The sequence below is a fragment of the Arvicola amphibius genome, chromosome 6 (assembly GCF_903992535.2).
Source record: "Arvicola amphibius chromosome 6, mArvAmp1.2, whole genome shotgun sequence".
In the NCBI taxonomy this organism is placed as follows: domain Eukaryota; kingdom Metazoa; phylum Chordata; class Mammalia; order Rodentia; family Cricetidae; genus Arvicola; species Arvicola amphibius.
Genome location: NC_052052.2, coordinates 123,509,472 through 123,535,692, shown reverse-complemented (window position 1 = coordinate 123,535,692; position 26,221 = coordinate 123,509,472). Strand labels below are relative to the sequence as shown.

Sequence of the window (26,221 nt, the reverse complement as noted above, 5' to 3'; positions counted from 1 at the left end):
GTGGTTACTGGAAACTGAAAGTGGGTTTTCTGCAAGAGCAATCAATGCTCTTAACCACTAAAGCACTGTTCCAGTCCTCACAATGTACTATATTTTTGACAATTGCTGAGTAGATTTTAAGTGTTCCTATCACAGGAAAAAATGTAAAGTATGTGAGATAATGCATACATTAATTATTCAAATTAGCCATTCTACAATGTAGTTATATTTCAAAGCATCTGGGCTTGGTAATACATAATTGTATCACTTGGAAGCTAAGATGAAAAGGTCACAAGTTTGAAGCCAGCCTGAGTTACCTAGCAAGATCTTCTCTCAATAAATATATAAATATAATAAAAATAAAAAGGGAAACGAAAAATCAACCTATCCTTTCAATTGGAAGAATATATTTGTAAACCATACATTTCGTTAAGGTTTAATATCGGGACTGGAGAGATGGTTCAGTGGCTTTTGCAGACAACCTGAGTTTGACTCCCAGCTCCCACATGGTGCCTCACAAATATCTGTAACTCCAGTTCCAGGTTATCTGATTCTTCTGTCACCTCCTGCACAGCTTGGTCCTGGAAACCTGACTGGGGGCATCAATGGAATGAAGGACAAACACGCAGACACACGGAAAAGCTGGGATTAGAAGGTCGGGAACTCAACAGGGCAGGTACATGGAGGTAGGAGCTGATGTAGAGGCCACAGAGGGCTGCTGCTTACTGGCTTGTTCATCATGGCTTTCTTACAGAACCCAGAACCACCAGCCCAGCAGTGACCCCAGCCACAATGGGCTGGGCCCTCCCTTCATCACTAATTAAGCAAATGCCATACAGCTGGATCTTCCAGAGGCATTTTTTCTCAATTAAGGTTCCCTCCTCTCAGATGATTCTAGCTTAGGTCAAGCTGACATAACAGTAGAACTAGCTAGAACATGCATAAAGGTGCAGCAAGTGGCACTCACATGTCAGTTGTCTGGTCGGACTTAAGTCCCACAGGAGGGAAAACATGCCTGGTGCTACATACCTAGCCAGCTTCCCAGGGAATACTGACGCTGTGGGCCTTAGGAAAGGATCTACTACCGCCACTGTGCCACACCGGCATCTTATCTGGGGACCCACAGATAAATGTAGCTATCCCCCTCATCAGAGAAACCTCACTTTACAGCATGTGGAAACCATCCCAAAACCATGAATGTAGAGGTCCATGGGTCGTGGGGAATCCGGCCCCAGCAGATACAGCTACATCACAGCTGCATCCGGTCTCAGAAAACACCGTGGAAGAAAAGGCAGAAAGCAGGTCAACTAACAAGAGCGACAAAAAAAAAAAAAAAAAAATTGTGGTGGGGGGGCGGTGGGGGGCGGGGGTAAAATTGTGGTGGGAGGAGGGGCGGTGGGGGGCGGGGGTAAAATTGTGGTGGGGGGCGGGGCGGTGGGGGGCGGGGGTAAACTTGTGGTGGGGGGGCGGGGGGGGGGGGGGGGTAAAATTGTGGTGGGAGGAGGGGCGGTGGGGGGCGGGGGTAAAATTGTGGTGGGGGGGCGGTGGGGGGCGGGGGTAAAATTGTGGTGGGGGGCGGGGCGGTGGGGGGCGGGGGTGGTCAGCTGGTGAGATGGCTCAGTTAGTAAAGTGCTTGCCTTAAGCATCAGGACCGCAGGAGAGCCCCAGAGCTCTCACTTTGGTTTGGTTTTTGCCCAGCATGCCATATGTGTGTGTAATTTCAGTGCTGGGGAGGCAGAGACAAGCAGACCCTAAGGGGCACAGGCAGCCTAGCTGACTTGGCAAGTTCTAGGTCCCAGTGAGAGACCCCGCCTCTAAGAGAAAGGTGGACTGCTTATAAGAAGCAACACTGGAGTTATCCTCTGGTCTCCTCATGCATGCAAACACAGATGCACTCCCACACACATGAACACATACAGAAACGGGTAGCAAATGGCAGTGGTGCACACCCCAGCCCGAGGCAGGCTGAGGCAGGACAATCACAAGCTGCAGGTCAGAAAGACCTTGTCTCTAAATTAATAAATTACTTTAATACTAAATAGTGAAAAACCTTTGCCACTACTAAATGAAAAATAAGATCACTGTTTTGCTTACACATATTTTGAAGCAAGTGAAACTTTAAAGCATGTGATTAGTTTGAATCAGAATTTTTGAATCAGAAAATGACTTTTTGGAAGACAGTGAAGTATAGATTCCTCTTGGTGCAAAAACCAGAATCAGGCTGGGCACAGAGAGCAAGGTGATGGGAACCTCAGAGCTGAGGTGACACTGCTTGGACCAAGCAGGTCATGCAACAAGACCACAACACAAGGCTCTTCATGGAAGAAAATAACTACTCTTTGCAACTCTTGAATTCACAAAAGCAAGCACAAAGATGTTGGTGCATTCTTAAGGAAAAGAGTCCTGACTGAACAGTGAGGCACCGGGTTCTCCCTCTTCCCGTGTTCAGCGGTGACTGATTCACCGGACCCAGGGAGGAATCTTCCTGACGCCTTCCTTTCCAGGTGAGGGATGGTGGCATCAGCTACTAACTTGCCGCCTACTCATTCTCCATCTGACCCGTATCGTCCTGCCTGTCCACTGTTGCTCTGTGCCTTCCTCTGAAAATCCTTTCTCTTCCTTGGAAAACTTGCTGTCCGAGGCTAGAAAGACGTTTCAGCCTTCTTGCTTTTCCAGTGAACCTGAGTGTCGTTCCCAGCAGCTCCAGAAGATCCCACGCCCTTTTTCGCCCCCCCTCCCCCGGTATCCGCATGCACATGTATGTATACCTCTACATTGACACGCACACATACACGAAAATAAAAATAAATCTTGAAAGAGAGAAAAAGGAAGGAAGGGTAGGAGGGAAGGAAGGAGGGAGGGAGGGAGGGGGAGAGGGAGGGAGGGAGGGACGGAGGGAGGGAGGACACATACTTCTCAAGCAGGAAACTGTAGCTCCTGCCTGTAATTCCAGCACTCGAAAGCCTGAAACAGGAGGGCTGTCACGAGCCTGAATCCAGCCTAGGCTACATCCTCTCTCAACAAAACAAAAAGCAAAGCAAAAACAACAACAAAAAAATTTGCTGTTAACTCATTTTCAAGCGGACGTTTTTGGCCCTGATTAGTCAGTAATCCCTATCCACGTTTATTTATTTTATTCATTAGTCATATCCTAAAACAAACAAAAACAACTGAACTAGTCATTTTTCACCTCTTTCCTTTCCGGAATCATCCTGTAGCTCGGGGCGTCTACCCACTCTGTTTCTCCCTCCTTTCCACCTGGCCCTTCTGCCTGCCCCTCGGTCCACGCGCGCGCATGCGTGTGTGCGTGTGTTTACGCGTACTTTTTTAAGCTCCGCGTTCCTTGGAAAAATCAAATGTCAGCTAGGCAAGCCAGAAAGAAATCAGGGCCCCTCTAGTGCCGATAGCCTGGGAGAAGAGTCCAGGGATCCTACTAAACAGAAGAACCCGCGGATCCTGAGTACCCTCTACTCTGAGCCAGCGACCACGTTCCTAGAAGTAGCTTCCAGAGGGGTCGGCAGCACACACACAGGGGTGGGAACCCGCGCGCTCACGGGCTCTAGGGGGCGCCCTCTCCAGCACGTCGATCACACGCTCCAACATCTGCAGAGATGCTCCTTCCCGGAGGTCCTATCCAGGTGACTGTTTTTCTGAACACTGCGAAAGTGCACACATCCCTGCTCCTTTTGTTGTTGCTGCTGGAGGTTTTTTTTTTTTTCGCCCCTCTTATTTTCTCGGTTTCTAGTTCATTCTTCTGGGGACGAAGTACGTGTCCCCGACTTCCCCCAATGTCGCTCTGAGCACCACAATGTGGTGTTAGAAAACTCTGGTTGAGCCACGTGATGCATTTGGTATGTCCCGACGAGGTGGCCGAGTGGTTAAGGCGATGGACTGCTAATCCATTGTGCTCTGCACGCGTGGGTTCGAATCCCATCCTCGTCGACTCAGGTCTTTTATTTAAAACTAAAGGTTTATAAAGAGTTGTAAATTCAAATCTTGCCAGAGATTTGTAAATATCTATGAACTCAAGTCCTGACTTGCTTAGGATGGCCGCTTGGTTCCAGCATATTAAGTCTTACTAAACTCTGGGTTTTAACCATCGTAGTTAACTTGATGCTTGTTGCTGGCTAGGGTGTGAGCGAAGTTCCCGGACTGATCAATTTAATGCACTTTCTTCTGGTGAGTTTCTTCCTGGACCAAGAAATCAGGGTGAGAATAGAGGGAAGAGAAAGAAGGGGATGAGAAAGAAAAGAATGAAGCCGAAGTCCCTTTTTTACTCCATTTTAATTTCATTATGGCATTTTCATACATATACCAGTCCCTCTGTTAGAAATCAGCACTTCTGTGAGCGTTAGAAACAAATGGTCAGAGCGCGCGCGCGCGCGCGCGCGCACACACACACACACACACACACACACACCCCAGAACAACCATACCAGACTGAAATTATTACTGCTTACATACTTTGTGCACAATGATTCATAAGCTATATTTTCACGTGCATTTTGGATCTGTCTAGTCAGTAGACTGCCGAGAATCTTACAAATTCCATTCTCTAATTATGCTTTCATTTGCTGCCAACCTGTCTGTCCTTAGAATTACTAATTGCCCCAGGCTGAAGGAACATCTTGTTAGAGGAAGCAAAAATAATGTAAGAAACAGAAGCGAAGTGGAGGGGCGGGGCTGCTGTGAAATGCCTTGTCTGCCACATCTGTGCACAATCGAGGCAGTTAAAGATTCCAGCATAGGTGGGAGAGGGACTTCAGAGGCTGCAGCCCTAGCTGATGACTGACAGCTAGGGAAGGGAGAGTCACGTTCTTTGGATGGGAGTGGCCACTAGTAGGTTGCCCACAACCATGTGTATATAGAAAACACTAATTAGACTCAAAGGGTGAATTAATTAATTAATTAAAAAGGACATGAAGATGGAAGGCAGACATATGGGGTGTTGTTTCTGGGGAGATTTAGATAGGGTAGTACAATCAAGATACATTGTCTACATGTACAAAATTTTCAAAAACTAAAAATATTGTTTTAAGAAAACTACTAACTGCAAAACTCTTAAATACTCATAAACTTTTTAAAAATACACTGAAATTTGTTAGAATAGCCATGTAAGCCAGGAGTGGTGGTGCGTGTCTTTAATCTCAGCACTTGGGAGACAGAGGCAGGAGAATTTCTGTGAGTTCAAGGCCAGCCTGATCTACAAAGTGAACTCTGGAACAATCAATGCTATTATACAGAGAAACCCTGTCTTGAAAAACAAAACAATAAAAAAAAAAACCAAGCAAACAACCAAAGAGTCATGTAATTATCTCATAATTTGTATTTCTTTGCATTTTACAAAATTTCTGCCTTACAAAATAGGCCATTTCTTTATTTATTTGTTTGCTATTGTTGTATGTGTTTTGTTTTGTTTTTATTTTTGACAGGGTCTCTCCTGGAACTCACTGAGGTAGACCAGCCTGATCTTGAATTCACAGAGATCTGCCTACCTGCTTCCTGAGTGCTGAGATTTAAGGCGAGTGCCACAACACCCAGCAGGCTTCTTTTCAAGTTTTGGGCTCTAAAACATCACACAAGACAGAGTTCACAAAATAATTGCTTAAACAATCACAAGGCAAGCACCTGCATGGGCAACAAAGGCATCGCCTGTGCAAAGCCAGCCCTAGCCCCGCTCTCACAGTCATCACAGCTTTCTGTTCTCCTAACACCGGTTTATCATCTCGATCATTAATACTGACTTCAGGGGACTTGGAGTTGGCACAGAACATACCCAGACCCCCACTTCTCTGCACAAAGGAGATTTATTACCCCAGAGAAGAGAAAAGAGAGTGGGGGTGTTGCCTCTGGATTGGATTGTAAAAACAGCAGTAGGGTTTTTGTTTTGGTTTGGTTTTTTGTTTGTTTGTTTGTTTTGGGTTTTTTTTTTTTTTTTGCAGGAGTAGTTTTTAAGGAGAAAAAGGGGGAGTCTGTGTTAGGATGAGTTTAAGTCACGTAATGTTAGCCAATGTAGCCAAATAATGTATTTTGATGACTCGATCTTGGTGTTTTGATAGTTGGACCTTGGAGTTTTAGTCAAGCATAAAGAAGTGACCAAATAAGGGAATAGACCTTGGTGGGGAATCATATGTGTTTTTTTTTCCTGCCTTTTTGTTTCTATGTAGTGGGTTCGTTGTTGCTGTATATGTATTACTACTAGCATTTCTGCCTAATTATGTCACAGCATGGTTACAACTTATTTATTACTTACATTTACATTACTGATATGTAGCATATCAAGCTAGAACTTCCTTGCTTAAAATATTTATTATCTTCCAATTTCTGAGGGCCAGAGTGGCCTAGCTGGTCTCCCTCAATATCCCTAGCTGGTATCTCAGCTGATATCTCACAAAGCAAACTTAAGTGATCAAAATATGCTCTACCCCTGTTTTAAAATAAACTCCCAAGGTATTTCACCTCTAGTGGCAAGAGCAGGAAAGCGAAGCTAGTAAGTAAATGGACAAGAATAGAACAGAATGCCAGATCTCAGATCCTAGGCTAGAAAATGCAGTATCAGTGAGGTGTGTAGGCAACAAGATGTCAGAGAAGATACCGCTCCTAAGATGAGTGTCTGTTGTCAGGACACAGAAACCCTGCCGTACTGAGTGAAGGTTCCCAACAAGAAAGAGAATAACTATTTGTCCACACACCCACAGTGATCCTGGCCACAGGAGCCCCCCATGCCTGCCCTTCCTCTCAAAGGTAAGAATTAGACATCTTCAGAGAAGATGCAGCAGCCATGCTGTGGGATCCCTTCTCAGATCAGGTGACCCACGTACGACTCAACTACTATGATAATTAGGTCACACGACTCATAAACAGGAAGGATCCCAGGAAGGTAATGAGAGCAGCAACAGGCAGAACAGGTTTAATCTCAGTCATTTTAATCCACAAAGGAGACAAAGAGAAGACCTGTATGTCTTTACCTATTGTACACGGCTACGTGTAAAACTAATAAACAGGGTTTTACAGAACATCAAAAATAAGCACAGCTGAATAGCCATGAATCCCGTGGAAAAATTTAAAGACCACAGAGAGTGAGGAAAGAGGCTGAGCTCCGTGCTTGAACGAGGGAGACGAACAGTTAGAGTGAGAAGAATGGCCTCACCCAGGTTAGACAGCTGGGGACAGGGTTCCTAAATTAACAGGTTGACAGTTCAGGGACTACATCTTTTGTCAGCTTTGTTTGAGTTTTACCAAGAGGTCATTTGAAGGCACTGGGGTCATCCTGCAGATGTGGCCTTTAACCAGTAGTTAGTATGTCGTTGTTCACGTCTTTAACTAGGTGGCACTTAGTCCAGAAGAACCTGGTTAGAGTTGCTATAGAAGTTGGAAAACCTAAATGATTTACATATTCTCTCCCCAAGTAGATTAGGGAGATGGGCCTTGGAGACTGCTGTAACTGGGCTCTTTTCTATATGCTGTTACCTAAAAACCCAGCTACATTATCCTAAATGGCCACAAGATGGAGACAGAGCTTCTCAGCTACTCTTCAAGATGGAACAACCCCAATTCTGCCAACTCCCCCTAGGGCCAACAATTCCTTCCAGTTCTCTGCTGAAATCCAGCTTCAGTGGGGTTCAGGTTCCAAAGAGGGGGTGCGGAGTCGGCTGAGGAAGAAAGAGACGAACGCACATCGGAGAGTTCAGCTGTTCTCTCTACCAACCAGAGAGACTCTTTATACAGCATATGGACCACATTAAGTCATTCGGCCAGCATCAGAGCCCCAGATCCCATTTTTACTTTCTCATTAAATATTCAGGGTGAAAAGAAAAAATTACAGAACAGTCTTATCAGAAACAACACCTAGGGACAGTGTCTGTCAAATCAGGCATAAAACTATTTTTACAGCCCATGTCTAGGCTGGCTGCTCATGCACTTTAGACAGTCTGAAACTATTCTCGCCTTAACCAAGTTATGTGTGCAACCATCTGATGTTTTCTAGAATGCAAGCTCTGCAAAACGTCTTATCATAAGCATTTAGCTGGCTGATCACAGCCTTTCTCTGTCCTTTCGTTTTAAAATAGGGCATGCTCTTTTCATGGGATCCCAGAGGGCAAGATCCTTGCACCACATTCTTTTTCAGTCAGCCCACACTATTCTTATTCTCTCTATAAAGGCTCCGGTATAGGGCGATGGTGTGTCCAAATGAGGAAGATGAGCAACCCCGCCACCCGTCTTACACGCCGCATACCCTGGAGATTTATATTTATATTTATATTTATATTTATATTTATATTTATAGCACAAACAGGTTTATAGAGGGGCCCACGAGCCTGTGGTGACATTTCTACCTCATTATCCTTGACAGCTCCACAGAAGAGGATATATTTTTGAAAAGTTTATAGTCTCGTGGACTTTGCTTATGGTTGATACAAGCAAAATCTCCTGGGAATAAGACTGCTGTTTGTGGATGCAGAGGAACATATCTAGCACAAAGAAAGGTGTAGACAAAGCAGGAAAACTGAGTCACTCTGCCGCAGTTTTATCCCAAGCTGTCTGTACAGCTCTCCTGCTCGAATAGATAGGTGGCTCTGAAAAGAGCCTTTGGGTTTTAAGAGAGAGATGGGCGCGCTCACTTGGAGCTGGTGTACTTGGTGACGGCCTTGGTGCCCTCGGACACGGCGTGCTTGGCCAGCTCCCCGGGCAGCAGCAGGCGCACGGCCGTCTGGATCTCCCGGGACGTGATGGTCGAGCGCTTGTTGTAATGCGCCAGGCGCGACGCCTCGCCCGCGATGCGCTCGAAGATGTCGTTCACGAACGAGTTCATGATGCCCATGGCCTTGGAAGAGATGCCGGTGTCGGGGTGGACCTGCTTCAGCACCTTGTACACGTACACCGAGTAGCTCTCCTTGCGGCTGCGCTTGCGCTTCTTGCCGTCCTTCTTCTGGGCCTTGGTCACGGCCTTCTTGGAGCCCTTCTTAGGGGCGGGAGCGGACTTCGTTGGATCAGGCATGATAGTTTTTTCAATAACGTCGATTGGCAACGTTCACAGGCAAGCGAACGCTCTCCTTATATAGATTTCCATATGCAAATGAGGTGAGAACTGAGACGCAATCTTATTGGTTAGTTGAACTTCGTTTTATCCAATCACAAGACAAATTTTCCAAGTCCTTACTTCTATTGGTTAATATGAAAATAAACTTCTAACCAATACCACGTCTTCTTTTTTAGCGCCACTGTGTAAATATAAAGATTGAACTGCTCTTCCAGTTCAGTAGGTAAATTATTATACACGTTAGTTCGCGATGTCTGGACGTGGCAAACAGGGCGGCAAGGCTCGCGCCAAGGCCAAGACCCGCTCCTCCCGGGCCGGCCTGCAGTTCCCCGTGGGCCGCGTGCACCGCCTCCTCCGCAAGGGCAACTACGCGGAGCGGGTGGGCGCCGGCGCCCCGGTGTACCTGGCGGCCGTGCTGGAGTACCTGACGGCCGAGATCCTGGAGCTGGCTGGCAACGCGGCCCGCGACAACAAGAAGACGCGCATCATCCCGCGCCACCTGCAGCTGGCCATCCGCAACGACGAGGAGCTCAACAAGCTGCTGGGCCGCGTGACCATCGCGCAGGGCGGCGTCCTGCCCAACATCCAGGCGGTGCTGCTGCCCAAGAAGACCGAGAGCAGCCACAAGGCCAAGGGGAAATAACTTCCATTGGTTAGTTCTAACACAAACCCAAGGCTCTTTTCAGAGCCACCCACATTTTCTAAAAAGAGGCTTGGCATTTACCTTTTTCATCGAGTGAAACACAGATGTACGGAAATAGCACGACCCTTGTACCCTTTCAGCAAACCAGGCTCAGTAAATTAAACACTTAAGTACCAAAATGTTCCGGACACAACAGGGCTAGAGGTGAAACATGCCACAGTCTGATTGCCAGGGCAGTGCACAAAGCTTGCCCCTATCGAAAGTATGTAAGGGTACAGTTTACGAAGGCAGGGCACTCGGTGTTTCAGGAATCACAAGAATAGGCCACACCCTTGCCACTGGATTTGGCGGTCTATGCCTAGAGACTCACTAATTCACGCTAGGGTCAGGGGGTTTTTTTTGTTTGTTTGTTTCCTTCTATGTCACGGAGAGCTCTGCGTAGCTATATCCTCCTCGGCAAGTGGAGCCGCTTTTTCCTTAGTAGTCTGTGAAGCCACCTCCACCTCCCGTGTGAAATTTATGCGTTGACAAGATTTATGTAAACTTCAGGCAGTGGTGACACACGCCCTTTTAATCTCAGCACCTGGGAGGCAGAGACTCGCGGAGAACAAGCAGGTCTCCAGAGTTCCAGGACAATCAGAAATAGAGAAACCGTCTCGGGGACGAGGCGGGGGGTGAGAGGGGCCGCGGACAGGTTAATATACTATAAAATCGAAAAATCTGGTTTCCCTGAAACTTCTAATTGAAATTTTTTCATCATTTATAATCTGTTATCACAAAAATATAGTTTCGCTTTACTTCTCCGTACTTAAATTATTTCGAAATTTGTCTGACTTAAAAAGTATAAAACCATGTGTTGTGCTGCAAGCCTTTAATATTCTCATTCGCGAGGCTCGAGCCAGGTCGATCTCAGAGTTCGAGACCAGCTTGTTCTACACAGCAATTACGTCAAATTCATTAAGGAAACTGTCTCAAAATAAGAGTGAAAAATAGTAATGACAGCAGTTTAAATGATTCCCTCACTAAAACACTTAAAGAATTTTAGCTGCGCGGCTCAATTAGTGATTTTTTTCGCACTTTATTATTGGATTCATTAAAAGGTATTTCAAGTTAAATAGCATCGTCCTATACAAAATGCTAAACGGAAAAACGTAAATGTGAGATGACAGAATTTGGTTCCTTTCCATGTATATCCTATAATGCTAAATTTTTCTTGTTTAAGGGTTGGGCAGGAATCACAGTAAAGGGTGAAATACAGACTTTATTTTTAAATGAAGTAAAATAGAATTGAAAAGGCCGCGGGACTCCTGCGCTGCTGAGGGCCCCTCCTCCAGCCTTAGGCACTTCCGCCTGGCGCTTCCTGTTTTCACTCCGGTCCGCACATTGCCTATAAGAGAGAACTGCTGTTTCAGGGATGGCATCAGTCTTGTTCTCTCGTTTGGTTTAGCAATGTCTGGACGAGGCAAAGGTGGTAAAGGCCTGGGCAAAGGCGGCGCCAAGCGCCACCGCAAGGTCCTGCGCGACAACATCCAGGGCATCACCAAGCCCGCCATCCGCCGCCTGGCCCGGCGCGGAGGAGTCAAGCGCATCTCCGGCCTCATCTACGAGGAGACCCGCGGGGTGCTGAAGGTGTTCCTGGAGAACGTGATCCGCGACGCGGTCACCTACACGGAGCACGCCAAGCGCAAGACCGTCACCGCCATGGACGTGGTCTACGCGCTCAAGCGCCAGGGCCGCACCCTCTACGGCTTCGGCGGCTGAGTTGCCAGAGGTTTGCGCACTGTTACACAAAGGCCCTTTTTAGGGCCACCACGCACTCAACAAAGGAGCTTGACCAGTGAAACTTTACAGAAGGTTTTATAGGAACTACCGTTCTTGATTGGGTTTTTGGGATCGAGGCCCAACTCTGCCTTCCCAGAACCCAACTGAGTTTGGGGGTCCGAGGGTTTTTATAAACGCGGAGGTTTGAGATTTTAGATGCACATGTGCACAGCCGGCTGTAGGCCTCAGTGTAATAATGGGTCTTAACTAGTTATCTGCTTTCACTCCCTAACGTTTAGCTTAAGTTTCGAAATCTTCCAAGTATAAGAGGAAGGTAACAAGTGTTAAGATTTTTCTATGGCTTATTACACTTTGGTAAAGGTACTAACAGTCATTTCATTACCAGGTCATAAGTATTCTGTTCTTTAGTTTGGTCATGATTTGTCGGGGTGGGCTTTGTGTCTGTTTTGTACAGAGAGAACTTAAGAGTTTTTAGTGGGTATTGGGAGGGGTATGTTAGGGGGAGGAGTATTGTGGGGGAGAAAGAAATAGACGGGAGGTGGGGTTAGGGAAGGGGAAGAGAGACAAAGCTTCCTCTTCAGAAGAATGGGACAGGGGAGAGAAAGAAGACTGGAGACCAGTTTCCCTCGGCCGGAAGGGAGATATTGGGAGTGAGCGGAGCTTGCCTCTTAAAGGGTCAGGGTGCTGACAGGGAAGGCCAGCAAAATTTTAGCAGGGGTCCTAACCAGTGTGGAACCACGGAGTCTTCTTTCATTTCATTGGATTGTAATTCCAGCCAAGACACCTCCAGCGCCATCCAATAATCTCATTATCTAAGAAAAGAGGAACAAAGGGACAGGAAGAGAAAGGACCCGTAGAGCCCTCGTGAAGCAATAAAATTCCAAATAGCTTCAAAAATCCTATAGGTAGTCACAGTTAGAGCCCTTGAAATGAAACTTTCCACAGAATGGCGGCTGAAACAGTTGTCTAGAATGTTCAGATGTTACCTGAGGAAGTCAGAGCAGAGCCACAACTGTCCTAAGGTATAAACTGCCCGGTACAAAAAGAATCGCCACCACCACCCCCAACCCCTGCAGGGTTTCTTTGTGTAGCCCTAGCTGTTCTGGAACTCACTCTATACACCAAGCTGGCCTTTAACTCAGAGATCCACCTGCCTTTGTCTCCCGAGTGCTAGAATTAAAGGCATTTGCTGCCACCACTCAGCAAAATCATCCTTTTAGGGGACACTGGTGTAGCAAATTCAACTTTTTAATAATTTGATTATAAAAATACAATTAAATCTTGCTTTGTACAAAGTTAAGTGGAACAAATAATGACTGAAGAGGCAGGGAATATGAGATGTATATATTTTTATATATGTTTTATATATACGTTATATAAATACACACACATCATGTAATCATAAGGGAGAAAGGTGCCATTGGCCATGCCAGAGAGAGAGGAGCAGCGAGTTGCAATTGGAGTTCCAGCTCTCAGCCCACCAGAAGGGACTCCTCTGAGAGGCCAATCTTGTTTAGGCAAGGCCGCGGGACTACAGGTCCTGGAATGTCTTTTGCTTCTGCTGTGGATCTCTTTCTCTGGTGTCCAGCATGGTGTCAGTGGATGCGAGGAGAGTTCCATTGCCTGTTATATAATGTGTTTGGACATCATCCCATTCTACTGGGGATTTTTACCTGTGAATTATCCCTAAACTGTATTGTCTAATTTGATAATGATGATAGCTTATACAGAGTTTTGATGAATAAAAATAAATTCAAGGACATGTTTCACAGTTGGGGTCTGTGAGTCTCACCTAAGGAGCTGCATGGATTGCAGCTCAAGTTAATGATTAACAATTGAGTTCCCAAAGCCCAGATAGTTTAAATTCTTTTAACCTTAATGTTGGGAGATGTGTTCACAGGTCTCAGAGTGAATCACAGCTGAAACAATGCTTTGAAAATAATAATAAGTTAGACTAAGATGTTTTTGTTAAATAAATGAGGTGAAAAACCCAAGAAGACAATCTAAAGTTTTAGAGAGGGACATAGTTGAATGTGGAACTCTTTGTGGTCAGGCAACAAGAACAAAGCACCCTAAGTATCACTGGCTGATGTACTCTCCTTGCTAGATTTGGTTGATGACCAAAGGTAATGATAAATTCTTTATCCCCATTTCTGCCCTTAATTTCCTACTAATGAATGGATATATACCATAAAGATTTAAGTAGAGCTGACTGATTCTTTTTCATATATAAAAGTTTAGGTTTGTGATTCCTTTAAAATTCCTTACAAGATTACCTTTCAAGACAAGTTATAAAGTAGCTGTAACTGCAAAATGCACCTGCAGTGAAAGACCTGACAAGAACACCTTGCTTGCCCACATGGCTAATCAAGTTGCTTGGGTATGAATATATGTGGGTTCTTGGGATAATTTGTTTTTTACCTGTAATACATAAAATGTTTAATCATGTGAGGGAGATGAAAGCATGCTTTTACCTGTAATCATTCACTTGAGAAATGGAATGCAACTCTTTCGACTCTTGTACTGCCTGGAAGATTCTGTTGGGGTATAAAAGCTGTAAAACAACATGAGATAGAGGACGGAGAATAAAGAGAGGAAAAAGAAGAAGAAGAAAGACAGAAACCATCAAGAGAGTTTCTGAGTGCCTTTTCCCCTAACCCCCCCCCTCCCCTGAGAGAAAAGATTAGCTTTGCCAACACATGGATTCCTGTCAAAGCCCTGCACTGCTGAAGGCTGGCCCCCCAGACCGCAGGAGAAGGGGGTCCTGGAAGTTTCTCCAGCTTTTCATAGTTCTGTGAAAACTTATTCAAGGTCTGGGCATCAGTTTTGCTATTTATGAAAGAACATTGATCTAGACTGATTCCTTCCAGCTGTTAACTCTCCACTACTGATTCCTTCCAGCTGTTAACTCTCCACTACTGATTCCTTCCAGCTGTTAACTCTCCACTACTGATTCCTTCCAGCTGTTAACTCTCCACTACTGATTCCTTCCAGCTGTTAACTCTCCACTCTCCAGAGAAACAGAATGAGATCTAAGTGAAATGAGAGAAAAGTAGTAGTGACAACGGAAGCCAAGGTCTTATTTCCACCAAGTTTTTTTTTTTTTTTTATTAAAACATTGCGTATTCTCAGAAAATACATTTTGTAGAATCAAGATTCGGTATATTTGGGAAAAGTAGCTTACCAACTTAGAGTGAATAACAGCAGCATCCCATTTAGAACTCAGAAGCTAAAAACTTGATCCAAGACTAATCAAATAAACCTGAAGGTGGAACTCAACATCCTAACATCATTCTATCTTTCTTTTCTTCTTTTTTCTTTTTTTTTTTTTGTTTGTTTGTTTGTTTGTTTTGAGATGGGGTTTCTTTGTAGCTTTGGAGCCTGTCCTGGCTCTTATAGACCAGGCTGGCTTCAAACTCACGGAGATCCTCCTGCCTCTGCCTCCCAAATGCTGGGATTAAAGGCGTGCACCACCACCACCGCCTGGCTCAACATCATTCTTAAAAAAAAAAAAAAAAAAAAAAAAAACTTAATATCAGATGCTGGATAAGATGGCAAAGGTTTATAACGCGAAACCTCAAATGGCTGAGGCAGGAAACCACAATGAATTCCAGATCAACCAGCGCTACATAGCAAGAAAAGAACCTTTTTTTTTTTTTTAAAGACAAAACAAAACCCTGTATAGTGTATAGTGGAAAGCTAGAATACTTATTGGAGAAACCTAAAAGTGTTTCTCATTCTTTTCCATGAAACTGAAATAGGCAGCTGCACTGTGCTGCTGTTTTGTTCCATCAGCTACTTGAGATCTGCCTAAGGGGTCAGAAAGACTTTGCTATCATTAAAAGTGAAGGGGCAGATTAGAGAACTTTATACTGGTTGGGATACGCCAAAAAACTCACATGATACCAGTACCCTTTACTTGTGTGATAGATCCCTTCTCCAATTGCCTCTGCCCTTGCTCTTTTAGATGAAAATCATTTCCTTTCTATCCTTCTAGACTGCTTCTGATTTATAAAAGATACCTATTAATATCTACCTCACAGATTTGTGTAAAGATTAAATGGGTTCATATACTACAAGCATGTATATATAGATGGGTGACTGACATGTTAAGCACTCAATAAATGTTAAAAATCATTTGATATATTTAAAAAGTATTAACATAACAGGCAAATCTCTAGTATAGACTTGAATGACTAGAAAACATATTGCAGTCTGACCCTGCTCATCTCCTAAGTACATTCCACCCAAAAGCAATTAATTATGTTGAGTAGCTGTGCCCCCAAAGCTTAGAAAAAGCGAGTAGCAAAAATGTATGCGTGTTTCCGTAGTTAAATCGGTCTTGGTTGTTTTCTGGAGAGAGGGTTTCCACTGTGTACTATCCTGAAATTCACTCGGTAGACTAAGCTGGCCTTGCACTCAAGAGATGCAATCGCCTCTACCTCCCCAGAGCTGGGATTAAAGGCGTGCACCACCACTGCCCGAAACCCTTTTGAAACTAGCCTCCTTACACGAGACCGCACGTAGGCCAACCTGGCGGGAACAAAGGTAACACATCACATGACCTTAAAATTCTAATCCTACTTCCACTTAAGACACTAACATAGACGTGTCCCATCCACTAGGCCAGGTTTATGCACTGTTGGGAATTAAGCCCAGGTTTTTTTGCACCCGCTGAACTTTACATTCTCAGCCCTGATCTCTACTTCTAAAAAATTGGGCCAGAAAATACAGCCCAAAGTTCATTTATACTTCCTTTCGTAAATTCAGTCTGTGGCTTCTCAGGACACAAAGTTGAGCCACTGGCAGACAGTTCTTTGCGTTACCCTTCCGTATTTGTGCACTACACCTGGCACCAGAATCGCGCTCTGCGCAAGTGTTCAGGAACCCTTGCCCTAGAACTCGTTCATGTTGGCAGCTCTAACACTGACAATTTAGTGGCTCTGAAAAGAGCCTTTGGTGGTGTCAATAGTCGCTTGGGAAGTTTACTTGGCGCTGGTGTACTTGGTGACGGCCTTGGTGCCCTCGGATACCGCGTGCTTGGCCAGCTCCCCGGGCAGCAGCAGGCGCACGGCCGTCTGGATCTCCCGGGACGTGATGGTCGAGCGCTTGTTGTAATGCGCCAGGCGCGACGCCTCGCCCGCGATGCGCTCGAAGATGTCGTTCACGAACGAGTTCATGATGCCCATGGCCTTGGAAGAGATGCCGGTGTCGGGGTGGACCTGCTTCAGCACCTTGTACACGTACACCGAGTAGCTCTCCTTGCGGCTGCGCTTGCGCTTCTTGCCGTCCTTCTTCTGGGCCTTGGTCACGGCCTTCTTGGAGCCCTTCTTCGGGGCGGGAGCAGACTTTGCTGGTTCAGGCATGATGGAGAACCAGAGTTGTAAAACACCAACGGGAAACCAAGACAGGCCATACCTTGTATACACTTTATCTAGCGCTTCGTATGCAAATAGAGTGAAGTGTTCTGTGTCTTGTTAGTGGTCACTCAAAGAAAAAGGTTGGGTCTATTTTGATCCAATCAGAATACAAAGCTCCCCAAACCTCGTTTCCATTGGTTAAAATGAACTCAGGCTGTTAACCAATGATGTGTCTCCTTTTTCGCGCCCTGGCTTGACTATAAAAACCAAGGGAGTTGACCTTATTTTGTTTCGTAACCTCCAGCTTGTTAAGGCTTTTAGTATGTCTGGACGCGGCAAGCAGGGCGGCAAGGCTCGCGCCAAGGCCAAGACCCGCTCCTCCCGGGCCGGCCTGCAGTTCCCCGTGGGCCGCGTGCACCGCCTCCTTCGCAAGGGTAACTACTCGGAGCGGGTGGGCGCCGGCGCCCCGGTGTACCTGGCGGCCGTGCTGGAGTACCTGACGGCCGAGATCCTGGAGCTGGCTGGCAACGCGGCCCGCGACAACAAGAAGACGCGCATCATCCCGCGCCACCTGCAGCTGGCCATCCGCAACGACGAGGAGCTCAACAAGTTGCTGGGCCGCGTGACCATCGCGCAGGGCGGCGTCCTGCCCAACATCCAGGCGGTGCTGCTGCCCAAGAAGACCGAGAGCAGCCACAAGGCCAAGTGAGCAGGTTTTGATAATCCCACCAAAGGCTCTTTTCAGAGCCACTCATATAATCCAGAAAGCAGCTGCTGCATGGAAACCTAAAAACTCAGTTAAGTGTCACAAACATTTAAATACGTTTAACTATTTTTATATTGTGTCTGTTTGGATTTTGAGAAACTTTTGCCTAAATATTAACTCTAACTTAATCTCTACTACAGAACATAATTATGGTCTACTAAATGACTAAATGTCATTCTGGCAAACTCTTGGCCCGCCGTTAAAGGTACGTTTTTGAGGATACCTCTGGATAATACAGCCTAGAAAATCTTATCCCCGTGGAAATTGCTTCCAGCTGGGGAAACGAAGGTACAGGATATCAGGTGGTAGATAACTCCCGGAAGAAAATGCCTAACACATTTAAGGTGTATAGCAACTAATATTATAGAGGTGTACAAAGACTTCATTAAAGGTACTGTTTTATCAGAAACAAGTTTAAAGGGAACTAGATAATTTGTCGCATGAAGTGTGCCAGATAAGAATACTTCTGAAAAAAATCATAAAGGTTAGCTCTGAAACAACGAAGCTGCTCCCCAGCAGCAGCATTCACAAGTGTAAGAAATAAATTATGGTCCATTTTCAATGTGAGATGCACTGAAAGTTCAGAGTTATGCAGGAGCTAGCTGGCACAAACTATCTCAGAATCCTGAGAGATGGAAAGCTACAGGTGATCTATTGCATTACTGAGCACAGAGAAGCGGGCAGCCTAAGTCACAAATTAAACATTAGGTAAAGCTCTGTGTCCTAAACCTATATAGGGTGGGGAGTTTGGGAAGAGGGCAAGTCCTGAACCGGAGATTCTCCTGATCGAGGCACTTTAAAAACCAACCTTGGGCTGGTTAGGTGACTCAGCAGTTAAGAACATTGGCTGCTCTTCCAGAGAACCTAAATTCGACACTCAGCAATTATACGGTGGCTCACAACGACCTATAGTGGGGTTTGATGTCCTCTTCTGAAATGCAGGTGTACAGAGAGAGCACTCATCACACACACACACACACACACACACACACACACACAAAAGAAAATTTAAAAAAAAAAAATTATTAAAAAAAAAAAACTCTTAGCCTGATGGTGGTGGCAACAGCCCTGCCTTTAATCCTAGCACTAGGGAGGCAAAAGCAGGTGAATGAATCTCTGAGTCCGAGGCCAGTCTTAACTACAGAATAAATTCCAGGTTAGATAAGGCTACATAGAGAGCCACCTTTGTCTTTTCTCTGTGCAGAATCATATATTAAAAACTTCGTTTTCACTAGTCTATTCTCTAATTTCCAACTGTTGGACCCTGAAGTCCAACTACCAGGAGGAGTCACCCCAAGAGACCATCTCTCACACCACAGCTGATGTAAAAGCATGAGGATTTTATTAATTCTGTCATAACAGGGTCTTTCAGCATTCAAGAAGCCAGAAAGACCCCAAATAGCTGCTACAGGCTACTTTTAAAGCAAAAAGCCACAGAAATGGGGGGGGGGGTTAAATCTGGGAGTTGTTTAACTATTATGGTTAGCTTATTTAAAAGGGCTATTACCAATAATTGGCTGGAGAGCGGTTGCCAGATCAGATGATGTAAGGAAACATCTGAGGGTCACTTTGCCCCTTTCCCAGGAACTGAGTCAAAACACCAGGAACTGAGTCAACACCTGAGGGTTATCTTGCCCCTATTTAATAACTTCTATTGGAGAACATTTACAAGGACTCAGGAAGATGATGGAAAGTTTCCAACATTTCAGTACGTGCATGTGTAGTTGTTAGGTACCCCGGGGGGGGGGGGGGGGAACTAAGGTACTGAGGCTGAGAGGGCTCAGCTTAAAGTTCTACACAACAAAGTATTCATGTTCAATCCCTCACCTACCTTCTTTTTGTGTGCTCTTCTCACTAACTACCTGGTTTTATATGGATATGGACCCCCCAAAAAAATAGTTCATGGTGTGCATGTGTATATGCATGTATGTATGTATGTATGTATGTATGTATGTATGTATTATGTATGTATGTATGTGAAGTGGATGATAAAATTTAGATTAATTCAGGGTTTTTTTTTTTTTTTAATTACCACAATAGTGCAAATCCTACCGCTCAGAGTAGTAGAAACTCGGAGATTCTTGCTCAGAGCCTATCTGGTAGTGAGAAGGATACAGTCCTCATTCTGACACAATTAACAGCCTAAAAAGCCAGATGAGCGATCAGCATAAAATTACATGTGCTCTGCTCAAAAAGTAGAGCTTAATTATTAGTGTGTTTAAATAATGCAGATTCTTGGTCCAGTAAACTTAACCTCAGAGCCCACAAAGCTCAAGTAGTTAGTGTGACCTGGGAGTCACTGCTGAGAAAGAATTCAGGATATCGGGTGTGTTCAATAACCACAGCCCCTTGCAGCGAGAGAAGTTGGAAAAGGAGGTCCCACAGCAACCCACGAAACAAAGGAAGGAAATTCTGCACCTTTATGGGCTTGAGGAAAGAGGACTCCACCTTTAGAGAAAGGTCTTTTGAGTTTATCAGGACATAAGGCAGTAATCTATGTGCCACCCTTCTGTGGGGCTGCAACAGGTTAGCTTCTCGGCTTTGGAAAGGTGCTGGACAGGACAGAAGATATGGCTGACCCTCCGCAAGGGATCTGACAACTCAGTGTGTACCCTAAGAGGGTAAAAGCACGTGTTTAGATTAAATGGGGCAGGGATGGAAATGCATTCTCAGCTGGGGAAGAGGGGAGCTGTTATCTTACAGGCTTCAGAGGCTCAGAATGTGACTTTGTGTCACTTGTCCCTGTGGTCCTGTTGGTATGTTACCACTTTCTATTCTTGTAAAGATTTCCCTAGCAGGAATCAATACTGGTGCATTCCCTAGTATTGAAGACAACAGAAACCAGATGGCGCTGTTTTCCTTCTCTTTGATATAAAAAAGAACCTAAGGTACTTATCTAGATGACTCATCCTAAAAATTAAAATCTAGACATTCTTTTTTTCAAGACAGGGTTTCTCTGTGTATCAGCCCTAGCTGTCCTGGAAACTAGCTCCTGTAGACCAAGCTGGCCTCAAACTCACAGAGCTCCACCTGCCTCAGCTTCCTGAGCGCTGGGATTAAAGGTGTGCACCACCACCCAGTTTAGACATTTTTTTTAAGATAACATTTTTTTAACCTCACAACAGGAAAAGGTCTTTTACATAATGTTATGAGATAAAAAAAAAAAAAAAAAACCCCAGAAACCACTCAGTTTCAAATCGAGAGTCTGTATTAAGTCAGCCAGCGACTGCCTGGAGAGAAACATTTCTCACACAGTAGCCCTAAGGGTATAATACAGGGATTTTTTAAAGATGAAGAACATAGAAAAACTACATCCTGGTTGGCAGTTGCAGAGAGAAACAAGCAAGCAGTTTAACAAGAGCCAAGAAAATGCAATTAGCTGGGGTATTAAGACCCTTTCTTTCTTTTCCTTTTTTTTTTTTTTTAAATTTTTCGAGTCAAGGTTTCTCTGTAGCTTTGGAGCCTGTCTTGGAACTAACTCTTGTAGACCAGACAGACTGGCCTCGAACTCACAGAGATCTGCCTGCCTCTGCCTCCAGAGTGTTAGGATTAAGGGCATGTGCCACCACCGCCTGGCAAGACCTGGCAAGAGTTTCTAGAACAGTGCTTTCCTATGGGACTTCTCAGGGCTGGGGATAGCAACCAAAGAAAGATGCCTTCGGCTCAGATAAGATGGGGAAACCTTTACCCTGTTACAATAACTTCAATGGTTCAATTGCGAGAAAGAAAAAGTAAATTTGATCAAGGACCTGATGTTAAGAAAATAGACAGCAGTGAGCAGCCAATATGACCAGATCTGAGATCTACAATCTGCTAGATTAGAGTATAAAACACACCTGCTGGGTGTCATCAAGGAGACTATGTCAGCCTCACAAAGAACATGGACAGTCTAAGAGACGTTCATGTGTAAGATGCAAGCCACAGGGCTGGGAGTGTGGTTCAGCTGATAGAGTGTTTGCCTTGTATGCATGGGACCCTGAGTCCAGTCCCCAACACTACAAAAAAGAAATGCAACTCAGGAGCATTTAAAGAGATGACCAAGCACACAGGCAACCAAAATCCTTTAAATACATATAAACGGGAAGATTTTATTGTAGAGCTTTATCACCATGCATTATTTGTTTTCTACTATATGCATTATACATCATCACTATAAACATTGTATATTCCAAAGCTGATGGCTGGATTTAAGAGTCGACAGTAACAGACAATGCAAAGTCCTGGTGTGGATGTAAGCTATCATCTCAGTGTTCAAAGCCACCGCTGTCCTGAACCATCAACACTGCACTGTGCTTATTAATATTTTCTTTTTCTTCTGGGTTTTTTAAATTAAAAAAAATAAATAAAAATGTGTTCTCTCTCAAAAGGGGGTGAGGGGGAACTGGATAAATTGGCCATTCCGCCTCTAGTTATCACAAGTAAAATACCCACATAGGAGCATAGAGGGAGCTGAGAAACAGTAGAAAAATCTTTAGTTTTACTCCTGAGACAGATGTTAAGCAGGGCATGGCAAGTGCCCCCAGGAGGATTTTATGACGCTATTGGCCTTTAGAAAAGATTTATGTGTACACAGGGTAATTTCAGTGGGGTGGGGGGGCGAGGGAGGGAGAACCACCTATATTCAGGACTGTAGTGTTTACGTTCTTAATCCCAGCTCTGGGAAGCAGAGGCAGGCAGATTTTTGTGAGTTCGAGGTCAGCCTGGTCTACAACTCAAGTTCCTGGACAGCCAGTGCGGTTAACCCAGAGAAACCCTGTCTCAAAAAAAAAAAAAAAAAAAAAAAAAAAAAATTAAAAAGTGCTTATGTGAGGAGAGGAACGACAGGCTGGCAGGGTGTGTGGACAAACGGATGCCATCTGGCCACTGTGGGAAGGGACACGCGGATGGGGCCGGTCTGAAAGGAAAGAGTTGGAAGGTAACCGCAGGGAAGCAGATCCACAGCACTGTAAACTCTGTCTCTCAGGTCTTGCCATTTGTGAGTGCTCTGTGAGTGCAGATGCCCTCAGTCTTCTCCACAAAAGATCATTCCAGGGAGCATCAGGTGTGGCCAATGCTTATAATGCCAGCCCTTGGGAGACAGGATGACTGTTGCAAGTTTGAAGCCAGTCAGGGCTCAAAGTTCCAGGCAAACCTGGACTTTCTAGAGACCCTGTCTCAAATTGACAGAGGAGGGAGGGAGGGAAGGAGGGAGGGAGGGAGATCAATTTCATTCTTATACGATGCTAAGCTGCCTTCCTCTAAGTTCGCCACCACCTTTCCCCACGCATCAAATGGAAGGTGCAGTGAGGAGGTCTCTAGTCTGCTCTGATGCCCCATCACCCAAAGTTAGAGACTCCGACAGCATTCGGAAGGGGTTGTCGCGTTTCACCCACTTCTTTATTCATTTCTCCATGTCCCCTATTTAGTTTATTATAACCTGGAGGAGAGGGAATTAGTCTGTTTTAACCTCGTGGGGCAAAGAACTAAACAAGAGGCGGGAGATGCGCAGAGCTCCCAGCATCATGAGAAAGCCAGGGTATCTTTGAAAGGTGGGGGCGGGGTAGGGGTATCTCAGGAGAGGGCATGTGGGAGCTCACTGACCGGACTTCCTACAAAAATCTTCAACTGGGCCAGCTTTCTCTGCCAGATTAAAGTAGGAGAGCCAGTCAAAACGGCCCACGCTTTAACCCTAGTACTTGGGCAGATAGATCTCCGAGTTTGAAGCCAGCCTTTATAGAAAAGTAAATTTTTGCTGTTTTGTTCGTTGTTTTATCTCCAATATCTGGAAAAGTAAGGACTGAAGCCCAATGGAGAACAACTTTAGGGAACAGATGAAAATGAAGAAACTGTTAAAATATACGGAAACGTCCAATATTCCCTCTAGGGGGCGCAAGTCACCACGAAATAAAATTGTCAAGCATTTAAATTTGAAATTTTATACTTTACATTTACAAAAATATTTCTTAAATGCTGGAAATTCTCTTTGTATAAAGATGGAGACATGCGTGTGGTTTCTTTGGTGCAGGATCAAGTAAACACGGGAAATAGCTCTGTTTCACACAAGCCATATATAGAGAGACTATAATGGTATAGGTGCTTAAGGGGGGCCCTGTGGCTTAGCTGGTCAAAGCACCTGTCTAGTAAACAGGAGATCCTGGGTTCGAATCCCAGCGGGGCCTTCTTCCATTGTGTTTTGTCACACTAATATCACCATCTCCAAATATGTTGAAAGTGCTTCGTGACATTTCTAGTTGGCCATCTTGGCGAATCCCTGAATTGAACTCTTTTAAAGGGTAAATGTCTCCTGACACAAAAAAAAAAAAAAAAAAAAAAAAAAAAAAAAAAAAAAAAAAAAAAAGAGGAAGGTCTGCTACCTACTTTGTTATCTTGCAGTACAGTGACACCTAAATTCTGCTGTAGAAATTCAGGTGGAATCTCTTAGCCTGTGCCAGCCAACCTGTTCAGTCAAATGACGGACTCTGATTACCAATACCAAAGAAATAATAAGCCATGTCATTTGGTTTGGAGCAGGATTCATTTTTACTTTTGAGAACAAGGAAAATAGTTATGCTGAAATTTATACCCTGATCATTCTGTTTTTTAAGAACCTTAAGAATTTGGAGTTGTCTTTATCATTTTATATGACACAGAAAAAAACTCAGTCTTTCTTAGTATCATAATTCTTTCTGGTTCGTGATCCTCCTGACTTAACTTCCCCAAAGCTAAGCTAACATCCTGAGCCAACATCCACACCGAGCTTATAGTCTTCATTCTTAGGAAATTACATGAGACCTTTCTTGTTTGAAATATAAATACAATCAATCATATTAAGTGTTTTTTATCTACACCGTTTTGGTTTTGATGCTAGTGTTGGTTAGGGACTTAAGGCTGTAACTATATCAATGCCTCACCAAAAGAAAAAACGTGAGATATTCTGAGTGAGGAAAACTAGATTTACTTTCAGTTATTCTAATGTATCAGGATTTAGTTGGTGAGGCTCTGGATTTGGTTGAATTAGCCGGCTAATTTAAGAAAATACTCTGCTGGCCCGTACGGGGATCGAACCCGCGACCTTGGCGTTATTAGCACCACGCTCTAACCAACTGAGCTAACCGGCCGGCGCCTGAGCAAGTGCCTTTCTTAGATATACTTAAGATACATGACTACCATTTTTGTTTAATTTTTTTTTTTTTTCAAAAGCATGGGAGCTTGTACTGTTACTTAAAAGACAAGTGGAGACAACAAGCAGCCGCTGTTGGTGCCTGCACAAACACAACTCTGCTTCTCCAAAGGGAACAGAATCTCTCAAACTGCGAATTCTGACCTGAAAAACCTGAGAGTTTGGCGCCTCGGAGCCTAGGGGTCGCGCGCTTCCTCAGCCCGTCTCGGGGCGCTGCACCTCCGCCACTGTTCCCGGGACCTGCCACTCAGCTGGCGGAAATCAGTCTCTAGCTGCAGTACCGCATGAAGACGCCCGGTGGCACCCGCCACTCTTTACCCAAACAAAGCATGTCTGTAACAATGCAAGAGAGTCAACAACCCAGGGCACAGGTCACCACCGACAACGGCGTCTGTTTTGCCATTGCCTGCCTTCTGTAGGACGAGCTTGGGAAAGGGCACACCGAGACTTGCCTCAAGTCCACGGTGACTTTGGTGATGCATCGACCGGCACTTTTCAGATAGGTTCTGCGACTTTATTGTCAGCTGGAACTCATTTTCCAAACGATTTAAATATAAAAATTGCGATTGTTGCCTTATTCACAACGAACAAGGGCATTTTTTGTCGAATTAATTATAGACCCGGAGCGACCGTATTTACTCACCAGCTCTCCAGATGAAACTTGTAAACTTTGTGGTTTTATTTGTTTGGTTGGGTTTGTTTGAGGTTTTCGTTGTTGGGAGTTTGGGGTTTTTGTTTGCTCTGAGTTTTTAGTTTCTTTGTTCTGATTTGGGTTTTAGTTTGTTTTGAAAAGTCTCCTTGAACTTGTTATGTGGCCACCGATGATCTTCTTACCTGTCTCCAGAGTTTACGGAATTACAAACCTGGTTATCACAAATGAAAGCCAGCGTGCTGCTGTCATGGCTACACACTGTGTTTTTAAGGAGCGGAATGCTTTAAAATAACAGTGAGTCGGTTAGAGTTTTCCAGAGAAACAGAACAATGAGATGTGCACATACACAGACATTTGTTTTAAGGAACTGGCTCACATGGTTGCGGAGATTGGCAAAGATTCTTTGGCCACACTGCAATCAAACTCCTGAACCATTTCCCAGGCCCTTCCTTGTAAAATCCACCTGCAGTAAAGATGTCTACAAAGTAAGTTCATTGAGAGAGCGTGTCAGTGCCCTCAAACTCTTACCTCAGTATCTACTCGAGTTCTTTACCTCCCTCTCTCCCCTGCAGAATGTTGGCTCTCCCTGGTTTGTTACCAGCAAGAAGCATTTGAGGTCAGTTTAGTGAGAAATACCTTTACTGTGTTTGTCCACTAAGCCCATGCTATCCACCCCATTAACCTCATACTGCTCCTCAACACATTCCACTGCCCTGTGCTATGTGCAGACTTGAGCGCAGTCTCCCACACAGCAAGACCCTCTTTCAGTGGTCCCTGTGCATTCCAGTCCAAAGAAAATTGCTGGAAGAATACAGTTGCCCAGAATCCCCAAACCCACCC

The 26,221-nt window shown here is 44.8% G+C and overlaps 5 protein-coding genes and 3 non-coding genes across 8 annotated transcripts; 5 read left to right on the top strand and 3 right to left on the bottom strand.

Moving 5' to 3' along the window:
* Positions 1-3,839: 3,839 nt before the first annotated feature.
* On the top strand, positions 3,840-3,921 carry Trnas-gcu. The gene has a single exon. It is a non-coding gene; the product is annotated as a tRNA-Ser (tRNA).
* A 4,673-nt stretch (positions 3,922-8,594) lies between these two features.
* Positions 8,595-8,992, bottom strand: LOC119816552 (histone H2B type 1-M-like). The gene has a single exon (XM_038333298.1). The coding sequence runs from the start codon at positions 8,975-8,977 to the stop codon at positions 8,597-8,599; it is 381 nt and encodes a 126-aa protein (XP_038189226.1). The 5' UTR covers positions 8,978-8,992; the 3' UTR covers positions 8,595-8,596.
* A 277-nt stretch (positions 8,993-9,269) lies between these two features.
* Positions 9,270-9,662, top strand: LOC119816544 (histone H2A type 1-E-like). Its single transcript, XM_038333290.1, has one exon. It carries the CDS (start codon positions 9,270-9,272, stop codon positions 9,660-9,662), a length of 393 nt encoding a protein of 130 aa, XP_038189218.1.
* A 1,422-nt stretch (positions 9,663-11,084) lies between these two features.
* On the top strand, positions 11,085-11,423 carry LOC119816568 (histone H4). Its single transcript, XM_038333316.1, has one exon. It carries the CDS (start codon positions 11,112-11,114, stop codon positions 11,421-11,423), a length of 312 nt encoding a protein of 103 aa, XP_038189244.1. The 5' UTR covers positions 11,085-11,111.
* A 2,495-nt stretch (positions 11,424-13,918) lies between these two features.
* Positions 13,919-16,825, bottom strand: LOC119816670 (histone H2B type 1-K-like). Its single transcript, XM_038333510.2, has 2 exons — positions 16,434-16,825; positions 13,919-13,998 (listed from the first exon to the last, which is right to left on the bottom strand). The coding sequence occupies exons 1-2, from the start codon at positions 16,808-16,810 to the stop codon at positions 13,929-13,931; spliced, it is 447 nt and encodes a 148-aa protein (XP_038189438.1). The 5' UTR covers positions 16,811-16,825; the 3' UTR covers positions 13,919-13,928.
* A 298-nt stretch (positions 16,826-17,123) lies between these two features.
* LOC119816495 (histone H2A type 1-H-like) lies at positions 17,124-17,513 on the top strand. Its single transcript, XM_038333215.1, has one exon. The coding sequence runs from the start codon at positions 17,127-17,129 to the stop codon at positions 17,511-17,513; it is 387 nt and encodes a 128-aa protein (XP_038189143.1). The 5' UTR covers positions 17,124-17,126.
* A 6,141-nt stretch (positions 17,514-23,654) lies between these two features.
* Positions 23,655-23,728, top strand: Trnat-agu. The gene has a single exon. It is a non-coding gene; the product is annotated as a tRNA-Thr (tRNA).
* An 865-nt stretch (positions 23,729-24,593) lies between these two features.
* Trnai-aau lies at positions 24,594-24,667 on the bottom strand. Its single transcript has one exon. It is a non-coding gene; the product is annotated as a tRNA-Ile (tRNA).
* Positions 24,668-26,221: the final 1,554 nt, after the last annotated feature.